Source organism: Phyllopteryx taeniolatus, chromosome 1 (genome assembly GCF_024500385.1).
Source record: "Phyllopteryx taeniolatus isolate TA_2022b chromosome 1, UOR_Ptae_1.2, whole genome shotgun sequence".
Taxonomy (NCBI): domain Eukaryota; kingdom Metazoa; phylum Chordata; class Actinopteri; order Syngnathiformes; family Syngnathidae; genus Phyllopteryx; species Phyllopteryx taeniolatus.
Window position 1 is genome coordinate 29,154,018 of NC_084502.1, and position 12,626 is coordinate 29,166,643.

The following is a 12,626-nucleotide window of genomic DNA, read 5'->3' on the forward strand; positions in this document are numbered from 1 at the left end:
GCTTTGCATGAGAGAAACAATTTTTTTATTAACCTGAACTTGAAAACATTGACACTTGGGGATGACTTCACTTATTCCATTTGTGTGCAGCATAACAGCGAACTACTGCTTCACCATGTTTGCTTTGGACTTTGTGCTCCACTATCTGATCTGAGTCTATAGATCTGAGAGCCCTTCTGGGTTTATATTCCATTAGCATTTCTTTCATGTATTCAGGACCTAAACCATTTAGCGATTTATAGACCAGCGGCAGAACTTTAAAGTCTATTCTATAGCTGGATGTGAGCCAATGTAGAGACTTTAGATCTCTTTGTTCCGGTCAGAACCCAACCTGAAGCGTTCTGAATGAGCTGAATGCAGCTGTTTAATGCGATTGACTACCGCTGACTTGATCTGAAACGACGACTGACGACTGATGATTGTGCCTTTATATATATATATATCCCAAAATGTTAAGATTTGTTTCCATTTCCTTCAAAAAAAAAAATCCAAATTCATCCAGCAGAACCTATGGGTGAGGAGGAAAAACTGAGTGGATGTGATAAGTAGTTCACAAGAGACAGTAATCACTTGTTAAGGGACAGACTGCGAAGCAAACCTCCATCATCAGGTTTGTGGGAGGCATTTTCTCACAGGGGTGTGGTGTAGGCACCTTTGAAAGCATTCTCTGCTGTTGGCCTAACCCTTATCAAACGTAATGACCTGCATTTACAACATAAAATGTTATTTATTTATTTCCACGTATCTTTTATTCATTTCATAGTGTCTGGGCTGAGCAGGCTCCAGTCATTTCAGTTTTTTTTTTTTGTCCAATCAGATTTCAGCTTCTATGGGCGTTGCCATATGAATGTAAACTTCCCAGTGCCTTCAGACTGAAGATTTCTGGCCAATGCCAAATACACACAGTCGCAATGTCTGTTTTTTTTCCAATTTTTTTCCCTGAACCAATGAGATTTCAGTTTCAATAAACAGCGCCACTAAGCAGGCCCTCGGTGACATTAGAATTTTTCCAAAGGCCCACGTTCGAAATGCATCGCCCGCCACTGGTAACGGTATGTATAAAATGTTTGGTTGGGTTGTCTATGAGTAATTCCGCAAAACACATTGCTAGCGTGCTAGCTAACGTCAGTTCCACAGCACGCTATTCAGTTCACTGTCAAAAGTATGTTTGTGCCATTAATCCGAGCAACAGAACTTTCATTATTTTCCGTACCGCTTATCCAGAAACTGGATTTAAAAAAAAAAAGGAACACAAGACGCTCTCGTCAGTCTTCTCCAGGCACCGAACCTGCTGGAGGACGCTGTTCTCAAGACTATTACTTTTAAACTTTTTTTAAACCGTAGTTGTATTGTATTTTAGTTAATAAATCGAGGATGGTGAATCGGAAATCTGACCAAGTGCCAGAGTCATGATTGGACGACATGTACGTGTGTGGGGCCTTCTGATTTTTAGGGAAACGGTTACCCCCATGTTTAAAGCATTCCTGTAAATGTATTTGTTTTAGATTTGACAACACACCCACAGGAGGGTAAACGGCTTAATAAGTGTACCAGGGCAAACAGCTGAAAACAAAATCGCCAAAGTCCACACAAACAGACATAAATGAAATGGTCCAGCACAATTGTCGGCGTATCCACCATGGAATTTCCCTTTCTAGTGATTTTCCTGGATGTTACTCACATTTTAAAACTCAGATGTTGAAAATCTGTTTGTACTCTGCTTAAACCTCGTAAAGAAATATTTAATTGCAACGAAATAAAGAATCAGAAGAAATAATTTATTATTGGTCTGTCTCTGAGATGGTTTTCTTTGGTAGTTAGCTGTTATGCATAACCAAAGACAATTAGACAAATTAGTCTTAACAACAATTACATAGTAGTCTGAGTGCAACAAATGATCCCGATGGTGCCATGAACATGAATAAACTTTATTTCTTTGAAAAGAACACACAATGACAAATATTTCAACGTTACTTAAGTGAACACTGAAGCTCACACAAGCAAACCGAAAACAAAGAGAAGTTGTTTCTGCTTGGCATATTCCCCTGGTTTTGCACAGTATCAACAATTGATCACAGAACCAGTCCACAGATGACAACAATAATAAAACATCAAATCAGCAGTCTTAAAGCTCATTCTGAGTCAGGTGGGAACCAGCACCACTTTGCTTTCTGATGGGGCCTCGATGATTTCACCCGACATGAAAGACTCCTGAAAGAAAATGCCAAGATCACTGTGAGCGCCAGGGCAACCTCCAATAAAACAACAAAACATATTCAGTGAACCCGCGCCCCTTCACAAATTCACCTAGCCGTATATTTTGTGCTTTCTGCAATGCGCTAATACGTCATCAGATGGCACCAAAACTCTGATTTAAAGGAATGTACATAGTAATTGGTGTCAGGGAAGTATCGTTGACGTGCTACATCTCTACTGAGAGACTAAAGGCCTCTTTATACGCTCGCGCGGCCGACACCGCCCGCATTGCATCACGTGACCGACGCATTGGCCGGCGCGGCCTCTCTGCATCACTTGACGCGCACACAGGAAAAATTGTTGCTGCGCGTAGAATACCGCGGAGATCATCTCTCGTGATTGGTCCGTTTTAGTCACATGCTGTGATGACATACTCAGCGTGCCCCTTGGTTCTACATACCATCTACACCGCCGCCTTCTTGATCGATTTTGCAGCATAATTAAACATATCATCTGGTCATCTAGGTCCATTTGTTCTAGCAGACGCTGTTCCACGGTCGCCATTGTTGTTGCTTTGTTTCCGGAAAGTAAAAACGGCTACTGGAATTGGCCATGAAATGCAGAGGAAACTCCACCCTGTACCAGTCAACTCCTGTGACTTACCCAAAGCAGGTCCCGGACACACAGGCGGAACCTCAGGCCAATGCATATTCGTCCAACACGGAGTAATATTCAGTAATTCGTAAATGGCCTATTTTGAGTTCAAAATGGCGAATTTCACCAAAAGGTGACTGATTTCCATGTATGATGTTAATTATAAACCTTCAAACCACTGCTACTTTAACACAAATAGAGCAGCATTACATACAACAAAATAAATGTAAACATTGTACACGGGGGCTTCAATTATTTGTGGCTATTCACTTTTCGCATCTGGGCTGTCGCTATCACCCTGTACCGTGTTTTTTTTCTTAATTGTAGTACTCATGTAAACTTTTGGTTGCCAATTTGAATACAGTGGGTACGCAAAGTATTCAGACCCCCTTAAATTTTTCACTCTGTTATATTGCAGCCATTTGCTAAAATCATTTAAGTTCATTTTTCCCCTCATTAATGTGCACACAGCAACCCATATTGACAAAAAAAAGCAGAATTGTTGACATTTTTGCAGATGAGAAAAGAAAAACTGAAATATCACACAGCCATAAGTATTCAGACCCTTTGCTCTGTATTTAGTAGAAGCACCCTTTTGAGCTAATGCAGCCATGAGTCTTTTTGGGAATGATGCAACAGGTTTTTCACACCTGGATTTGGGGATCCTCTGCCATTCCTCCTTGCAAATCGAGCCACTATGCCATACAGTGATGGTCGACTTTCTAGAACTTTCTCCCATCTCCCGACTGCATCCCAGCCACAGTGATCTTTGGGTTCTTCTTGACCTCTCTCACCAAGGCTCTTCTCCCGCGATTGTTCCGTTTGTCCGGACGGCCAGCTCTCGGAAGGGTTCTGATCGTCCCAAACGTCTTCCATTTAAGGATTATGGAGGCCACTGTGCGCTTAGGAACCTTAAGTGCAGCAGAATCTTTTTTGTAACCTTGGCCAGATCTGTGCCTTGCCACAATTCTGTCTCTGAGCTCTTCAGGCAGTTCCTTTGACCTCATGATTCTCATTTGCGCTGACATGCACTGTGAGCTGTAAGGTCTTATATAAACAGGTGTGTGGCTTTCCTAATCAAGTCCAATCAGTATAATCAAACACAGCTGGACTCCAATGAAGGTGTAGAACCATCTCAAGGATGATCAGAAGAAATGGACAGCACCCGAGTTAAATATATGAGTGTCACAGCAAAGGGTCTGAATACTTATGGCTGGGTGATATTTCAGTTTTTCTTTTTTAATAAATCTGCAAAAATTTCAGCAATTCCGTTTTTTCTGTCAATACGTGGTGCTGTGTGTACATTAATGAGGACAAATATGAAAAATGGTTTTAGCAAATGGCTGCAATATAACAAAGAGTGGAAAATTGAAGGAGGTCTGAATACTTTCCATAGCCACTGTATCTGGAAGGTACCTCCCAGCAAAGGCGCCTTCCAGCTGTCAATCACCTTGTCATAGATGACTCTGACAATGAGTGAGCAGCTCGGGCACGTGGCCACGTCCTCACCGTTTTCCAGCTCCTCCTGTCAACAGACACAACGACATTCAGGAATAAACAGTGTTGCAAAGAACTGTGAATTTTCAAAGGTGAAAATGTTTCTTCATAGGGAATTAAAATATAGTTTGGGGAAATACTTTTGAGCATAATTCTGACCAGGGTTAGTTTTCGATTTTACATTAGTCTGTTTTTATTTCGTTTTGACTTTTCCTTTTCAAATTCAGTTAATTTTAATTACATTTTAAGGCAGGTTTGTTAGATTTTATTACTTTTATTTTTTTCAAAAATGTTTCCTTTTAGTTTAGTTTTTATTAGTTTCAGTTTTTTACTCAGGGTATTTGTCAAGTCTGAGATAATAATTTTAAAAAACAACATCATCACAATAATTAATTAATTATAATTAATTAATTATAAATCTAGTAAAAACTCAACAAAAAATACCATTTAAAATTTATTTTAACTTACAAACAGATGAAAGCTCACCCACAAATCAATACTGTATAATTTGAAGTGCAATAAGTGCAGTGCATAACACTGCTTCTAAAGTTAGTTTACAGTGCTATGGAAAAGCATTGGCCCACTTCTCAAATTATGTTTTTGCACAGTTTCCCCACTTAAATAGTTAAGATCATCAAACAAATATAAATATCAGACAATTATAACCTAAGTGAACTTAAAATGCTGTTTTGTTATTAAGGAAAAGAAAATATTCAAAGTCACCTCGCCCAGTGTGAAAAGGTAATGGCCCCTTAAACCTAATAACTTGTTAGGCCGCAACAACTGGCAATGTGTTTTTCACATCTCTGTGGAGATATTTTGGACCACTCTTGCAGAATTGTTTGAATTCAGCAAAAATTGAGGATTTTCAAGCATGAACGGCCTTTATAAGGTCATGTCAGTCCAAGTCTGGACTAGGCCAATCCAAAACCTTCATTTTGTTTATTGCGTGGTGTAGGCTGAGGCGAAAGCCTCCTTTGCACAATATAATCTTATTCCTAGTGTTGCACTGAAGCGAATGGTCATTTATTTTAACAGAGTTAAGAAACACTTTCGTTCGCCCCCGTTGGGCATAAGCACGTCTTCGTGCGTGTTCTTCTTCGTTGGTTTTCGCCACTTTCTTCTTTGGACTGTAGGCATCGAAACTTGGAACCGAAATTTTTAATTTTAACATTTGCAGGAGAACCGGAATGTTAGTCACGGTTCCAATTGGTTCTCGATTCTCGATGCCCAACCCTACTCTTTAGTCAGTTAATGGCTATACTTCTGCGCCAAATGTTCAATATTTGTTTAAGTGCATTTTTTGTGAAAATAGCCTTTTTTATTTAGCCAAGATATTGTATTTATTGATCTACGTTACAATGCCAATGTTCAATATTCTTCAGAATTAAAAGTTAATTGTTCCTTAAAAAGATGTACTTGAGTTATTATGCTCTAATATATCACTGGCATAAAAAAAAAAAACCTCAACAATACTATCGTTTATCGTAATAATTTTGGGGAAAATATATTGTACTAAAACATGTGCTATTGTGGCAGGCTAAAACGTAATATATTGAGAGAGAGCAATGGATAACACAAAAATATTGTACAAACATTATGAAAAATAGAGTAACAACTGTAATAACAGTGTCCACTATAGCGGTACCCTGAAGCAAGAACCGTGATATCGAGTAAGATTAGTGAATCTGGATTCAACGATGCTCGGTCGCAGGGACTCCTTCTTCCAGGGCTGAGACTCATTGTTTCCATTACATGTGTATCCTGGGACTCAGTCTCAAGTGTAAAATGAATGATCTATGTTAGGCCTTGCTGTATATAGTTGTTGCTGTTGAATATAGTTTTTAGGGTAGTAGTAATCATTTTTATCCATCCATCCATTTTCTGAGCCGCTTCTCCTCACTAGGGTCGCGGGCGCTGGAGCCTATCTGTTAAATATATTCTAGAAGTTATCATTTATTTGCTTAGCTTGCATTAGTATTATGGACGATTTTAGATGTCTCGCCTTCGAAAAGATGACTCAGCATCATCCGATGGAAGGGCGCCTGGACCAAGGACGTGATCGGATGTGGTCGGGGACGTGACAGGTGTTGGTCCAATGTTTTGTGTTGTGTCTTATTGTTTAGAACATTATGTCTGGGAAAAACCCTCCTATTTTCAAATAAATGCAGGAGCGACGGGAGAGATTGGTTAGAGCGTGTTGAGAGGCTGTGATCTGAACAATCTCCCATACGCCCTCCTCATGAGAAAAAGAAACCAGCGTCTTCATTCCTTTTGTGTCTATTTTTTATAATGTTGGGTAAGATAAATCCAACATTAAATTGGTCCTTCGAGCCGGATGTCAACACACCCGAGGATTCCAGTTGTGGAAGCCGACTTCCAGTTAAGAGACCGTGGCCACGGCAAGTAAGACCCTTTACGGGACTGGTCTTCGTTCTCCTCAACTGGGATCTGAAGGTTGACGACAATCCACAGGATTGAAGACGACTGGTGAGTTAAATTTAAAAAAATTTTTTTAGGAAAAAGGACGCCGGAGTCCAGAAATTCCGCGAGGACGGCGGAGTCCTGTACGTACTTAAATTCCGTGTTTAATAAACCCTGTGGATACTAGTCAATGGCGGGTAGAATAAAGAAACTAGGAAAGTTTCGTGGCGTCGTAGTTAAATTCCGTATAGGATGGCGGAGTCCTCTAATGAGCTGTTGACAGACGTAGTTAAATTCCGTATGGGACGGCGGAGTCCTCTGACGAGCCAGTGTGAATGAAAACTGTTTGAATGAGAGTGTAAATGGGAAATGGGAAACCACTAGGTTTTTCATTCCATACCAAAACAGTGGGAAAGTAAACGGTGGACTTTTGTGGATGCAAAGGCAAGAATTCTCCACTCGAAAGAGTTGAAGTGAGAATTACCACAGAAAGTAAATTTGAATCACCGTCCTACTGAAAAGAAACAGTGTTCTAGACTACCCTAGGTAGTATTACACTGAACCAAATTCTTTCAAATGGGGAAAGGAAGTAGTAAAATAAAAAACAGGAATACACTGCAGTGTAAAGGTTGGAGGTTCATTAAATTAAATTTAAAAGAAAAAAAGAAACAGGATCCTGATAAAATTTTATATTTAGAGACAGGGATAACCGAACACGGCTTTAATGGTTGGTTAAATACACAAAAAATAGCCGCGTTGCAGGAATCAAATTATATAAAAAATAAAAGACAAGCCACCGTTAAACGTGGGAAAGGCTGTTGTCTGCAGCCTTGGAGCTTATCACAAAAATAGAAGATAAAAAAGAATGTGATGAGCTGCAGTAATACAGAGCATGCGTACCAAACCCACGCACATTGTTAAATTCATTAAGACCAGACGCTACTGTGTTTACAGTAGTGGACATTAATGCATTAATGCATTAATGCATTCTTTTCAGTACCAATAGAAAATAACAGTCAATTTTGGTTTGCATTCACATTTGAGAAAAAAAAAAATATATATATACATTTACTAGATTACCGCAAGGTTACTGTGAAAGTCTAACTAATTATTCACAAGTTATGACAACACGCATGTCTTCTGGCATCTACAGATGAAGACACATGCAAAGATTCATTGACCTTACTGCATCATCTAACAGAAGAGGGACATAAAGTTAACAAAAATAAATTGCAATGATGTAAAAGACAAGTTAAATATCTAGGCCATAATTTAAGTATAGGAGGAAAGACTATATTAGAAGACAGGAGAGCTATAGTCTTAAAAAATCCTAAACCACAGACGAAGAAACATAATAATCATTTTTAGGTCTGACAAATTATTGTAGAGCATGGATTCCAAACTATGCAGAAATTGTTGCACCATTGTCAAAATTAATATATGAAAACAACCTTAAAATGACATCACCTGTTTAATGGAGTACAGAGGCAGAAAAGGCCTTCTGTGACATTAAACAACATTTGGTCTCCAGTGCTGCGCTAGGCCTTCCAAATTTAATGATAAAACATTCATTCAAATGGTAGATTGTAAAAGCTATTGCATGACCTCCGTACTTACACAACAATACGGTGATAAGCTAAGACCAATAGCTTATTTTTCAACTAGAGAGCAGTTCACCCTAAAGGTCCCACATACAGTGTCTGCTCTCCTATTGCAAATCACCTGCAAGACATTTATCTTGCATTGCCATCTTGCTATCACAACCACATTTGACTGTTGAGCGATGCACAACCTTAAATCCAGCCACACTAACACCCTTAATGATGAATGCACGCAGCATGATTGACAGGAATTGGCTGAACAAGCTGCTGAATTAGTAGCATTAATCGAGGCATGCAAACTAATGATAAATAAAGATGGTACAATCTATACTGATAGCCAATATGAGTATTCCACAACAAGAACGCAATTATTGGGAAAAACAAAGTGCAAAACTACAAAATGAAATTTACATTAGCACAGGAAAAAAAAAAAAAAAAAAAAAAAAAAAAAAAAAAAAACTATTCAAATGGGCTGCTATATTGAGACATGCTGTGTCACGTCTCAACCGGAGGGATGGTGGCACAGATAGATTGACACTTTACAGCCCTAAAAAATAGCAGAAAGAAACACGTGGGTTCATTTAACACACTGTAAGAGTCATTTCAGCTGAGTGCTCAAACGGGGAAGGTGAGCAAAAGTCTGATAACGAAGCGGGAGCAGATGTGTAGATTCTGAAAACGCTTGCTGGTCAGTGAAGAAAAAAGACACCAACCCTTTTAGTGAGAACTCAGCAGAAAGGCACACCCACGTTGGTTATGAGATTCGATAAGTTGTTACGTAGCAACTTTGGCTACTAAGATGTTGGTTTTGTTTTTGTGGTACATGGGACGTCCCACCCTCAATGATAAAACCCATTTTTTAGATAGAAAATCACCTACCAACTGGACCAATATGACGAACCCAATAATAATAATAAAAAAAATTTTTTGAATCATTAACTCGTATCAAAAGGAGTACAGCTGATGATCAAAATTGTGGGCATGGCCTCCAAATGCGGCAAAACGGTTTAATATTTTGTGCCCCCAAAATCAAGCTGCTTTAATCATAATTCCATATGCGGCTCTCACCAATGATGCTCAAGAGAATGGGCAGAATTGGGGATTTAGATATGACTGGTATGCAACTATAGGTTTTGAATGGAAACACCTTATTGGTGAAACAGGTTATGATTGGTCCAGTTGGTCAAAAAGAACAGCAAAAGAACAAAGAAAGAAGTTTAACATAAGCAAAACGGCCCATAGTTTAATATTGAAATACAAGTCACCCAATGTGTTTGATAGTGAGCTTGTGGGCCTATTCTGGTGGAAAAGATCCCCACTTCCAAGTAGTATTGTGTTATAGGAACCGTGTTAAACCAAAAATGCCATTGAAAACTTCAAAGAAAGGTAGACAAATTTTAATGGTTAACAACATAACTACTGATGATTGGTTCCTAGTTGTCACAGGAGTTTCAGGACAAAATAACAATTGGTTACTATTGATGGAACAAGCAGCAAATGTAGCGAGAAAAGATTGTGTTGTTTGCATGGGTCCCAGGCCTTTGTTGCGCATAGTTCCGGCATAATTATCACAAGATTGTATTATTCCATTTGCACACTGACTGAGGAGCATCTGCAACATTTGCACAACCATTGTCCCAGATTATCGCACTACTCGTCACTTTAAACCGCATCCACTCCTTGAAGTCTCAGCGCCCTTTGCACAATGATCTTTGCACCGGACTATTGCGATATTAGTCATTCAAACTGCTGCTAGAGGACTGCATCTTTTTGCACAATTATTTTTTGTCAATGTCTTTATGTCTCCAAAGTGTTCTGTAAATTGACTGTCTGTTGTACTAGAGCGGCTCCAACTACCGGAGACAAATTCCTTGTGTGTTTTGGACATACTTGACAAAAAAGAGATTTATCCTGGCAGAGGCAAAATTATCCAACATAAAACATACATGGTGTTCCTCGTGGGGTTCCTAATCAATACAAATTAGCTGACCAAGTTGCAGGAGGATTTGAATACTTCATATGCTGTTGGTGTACGATTAATAAAAATGTTGATGGGATAAACTATATCCACTTCAATGTACAGAGATTAGGAAATTGGACTCAGAGTGGGTTGGAAGCTGTGCACGAGCAGCTCAAGGACGTTCCAAAGACCGCATAGCTGTCGACATGCTCCTCGCAAGAGAGGGAGGTGTTTGCGGTATGTTTGGAGAACAAACAATACTGCTTCAGATGGCAGCTTGACCAGAGCCATCGATGGTCTACGGACCCTCAATCAACACTCCTTGTGAAACAGCTGAATGGACGTTTTTGGTAAATATAAAACCCTAATTTCACCAATATTGATATCAATTGCTGTTTTTGCAGCCATTCTGACATTGTGTGGATGTTGTTGTATCCCATGCATTCGGGCATTAATCAGTAAATTAATCACCACAGCCATAACCCACATGGAACCGTATGGAGCAGATTTATCCTTTATTGGAGGTTGATAATAATGACGATGATGATGATGATGTTGTTTTACCTGATTTGTTTCCTGATCCAGGTGATTACGATGTTTATACTACAACATTCATGTATGACAAGTTTACTCTGAGTGTAAATGTATTTGTTTCATAAAAATGATTCTACAATTAAAAATCGAAATGAAGTGACTGTAAGATGATATGAGAATTTGTGCAAATACATGATAAACAGGAGGGAAATGTTAAATATATTCTAGAAGTTATCATTTATTTGCTTAGCTTGCATTAGTATTATGGACGATTTTAGATGTCTCGCCTTCGAAAAGATGACTCAGCATCATCCGATGGAAGGGCGCCTGGACCAAGGACGTGATCGGATGTGGTCGGGGACGTGACAGGTGTTGGTCCAATGTTTTGTGTTGTGTCTTATTGTTTAGAACATTATGTCTGGGAAAAACCCTCCTATTTTCAAATAAATGCAGGAGCGACGGGAGAGATTGGTTAGAGCGTGTTGAGAGGCTGTGATCTGAACAATCTCCCATACGCCCTCCTCATGAGAAAAAGAAACCAGCGTCTTCATTCCTTTTGTGTCTATTTTTTATAATGTTGGGTAAGATAAATCCAACACTATCCCAGCTATCATCGGGCAGGAGGCGGGGTACACCCTGGACTGGTCGCCAGCCAATCGCAGGGCACATAGAAACAACCAACCATTCGCACTCACATTCACACCTACGGGCAATTTAGAGTCTTCAATCAACCTACCACGCATACTTTGGGGATGTGGGAGGAAACCGGAGTGCCCAGAGAAAACCCACGCAGGCACGGGGAGTACATGCAAACTCCACTATTAAACAATATTTAACAATCTACAAAATGTTCGTCAACACAAAGCTGATTATTGAAACTAATATGAGTGGTAGGAAACCGAACTTTACAAGCATTTGGAGACGTTTGATCAGTTTAACCAAATCTGCACAATAATCCAAATTAAAAATACACTTCCCATATCAAGTCACTGTCATGTGTTCGCTCATGGTGACTCACTTTGCTTATGGCGAATTTGTCTCCACAGGGACACGGAAAGTAATATGTTTCAGTGTCTTCGTCGTATTCAAAGTCTTCGATCTCAACTTCGTCATGAAAAACAGACATTTTCACATATAAATCAATTCGAAATGACGACTGAAATTCTATGCGCACGTTTTACGACACATTCTGTCGCCACATTATGACGTCACATGTGTTGTCTCCGACATATGACGAAGAATCAAACACCCGGGTTTGAGCGGGTTGGCCTGTTGCTGTTTATACGTAAACATGCCCGCCATGTTGAATGTGTAAGAGCTGGCCCGTAAACTAATGCATTAGAAAAAGGACTAAACTTCATTAAGCGAAAATTTAAATTCATTAAGTGCTTCTCATTCTCCCATGAACACACACACACACACACACATATATATATAACTTTAAATTACTTTTTTCCACATATATATTATTTTCCTTTCCGTTTCGTTATTTGTTGGTTGTTTCTATCTATCTAGCTATCTATCTATCTAAACATTTATAATCATCAGATTAAAGATTACGCCCTGAAATAAGAAAAACATCTATTTACAAATATCTTTGTCGCTAGAGGGAGACAAAGTCTAAATTGATAACACCGCTTGAGTGGCCTGTCAGTCATGTCGCCCCACAACCACCGACCCCAACCCTCCAACAATAGAAAAAATGTTGCAAGACATTTCATCTTTTACATACTGTTTATTTTCCATGCACAGATAGTATG

The 12,626-nt window shown here is 39.3% G+C and overlaps 1 protein-coding gene across 2 annotated transcripts; it reads right to left on the reverse strand.

Moving 5' to 3' along the window:
* Positions 1-1,895: 1,895 nt before the first annotated feature.
* On the reverse strand, positions 1,896-12,096 carry dph3 (diphthamide biosynthesis 3). Of its 2 annotated transcripts, XM_061786579.1 has the most exons (3): positions 11,885-12,085; positions 4,301-4,375; positions 1,896-2,211 (listed from the first exon to the last, which is right to left on the reverse strand). In XM_061786579.1, exons 1-3 carry the CDS (start codon positions 11,990-11,992, stop codon positions 2,143-2,145), a joined length of 252 nt encoding a protein of 83 aa, XP_061642563.1. In that variant the 5' UTR covers positions 11,993-12,085; the 3' UTR covers positions 1,896-2,142. The 2 variants fall into 2 exon arrangements, with proteins under 2 accessions (XP_061642563.1, XP_061642571.1); XM_061786587.1 differs by lacking the exon at positions 4,301-4,375 and having other exon boundaries at positions 11,885-12,096.
* Positions 12,097-12,626: the final 530 nt, after the last annotated feature.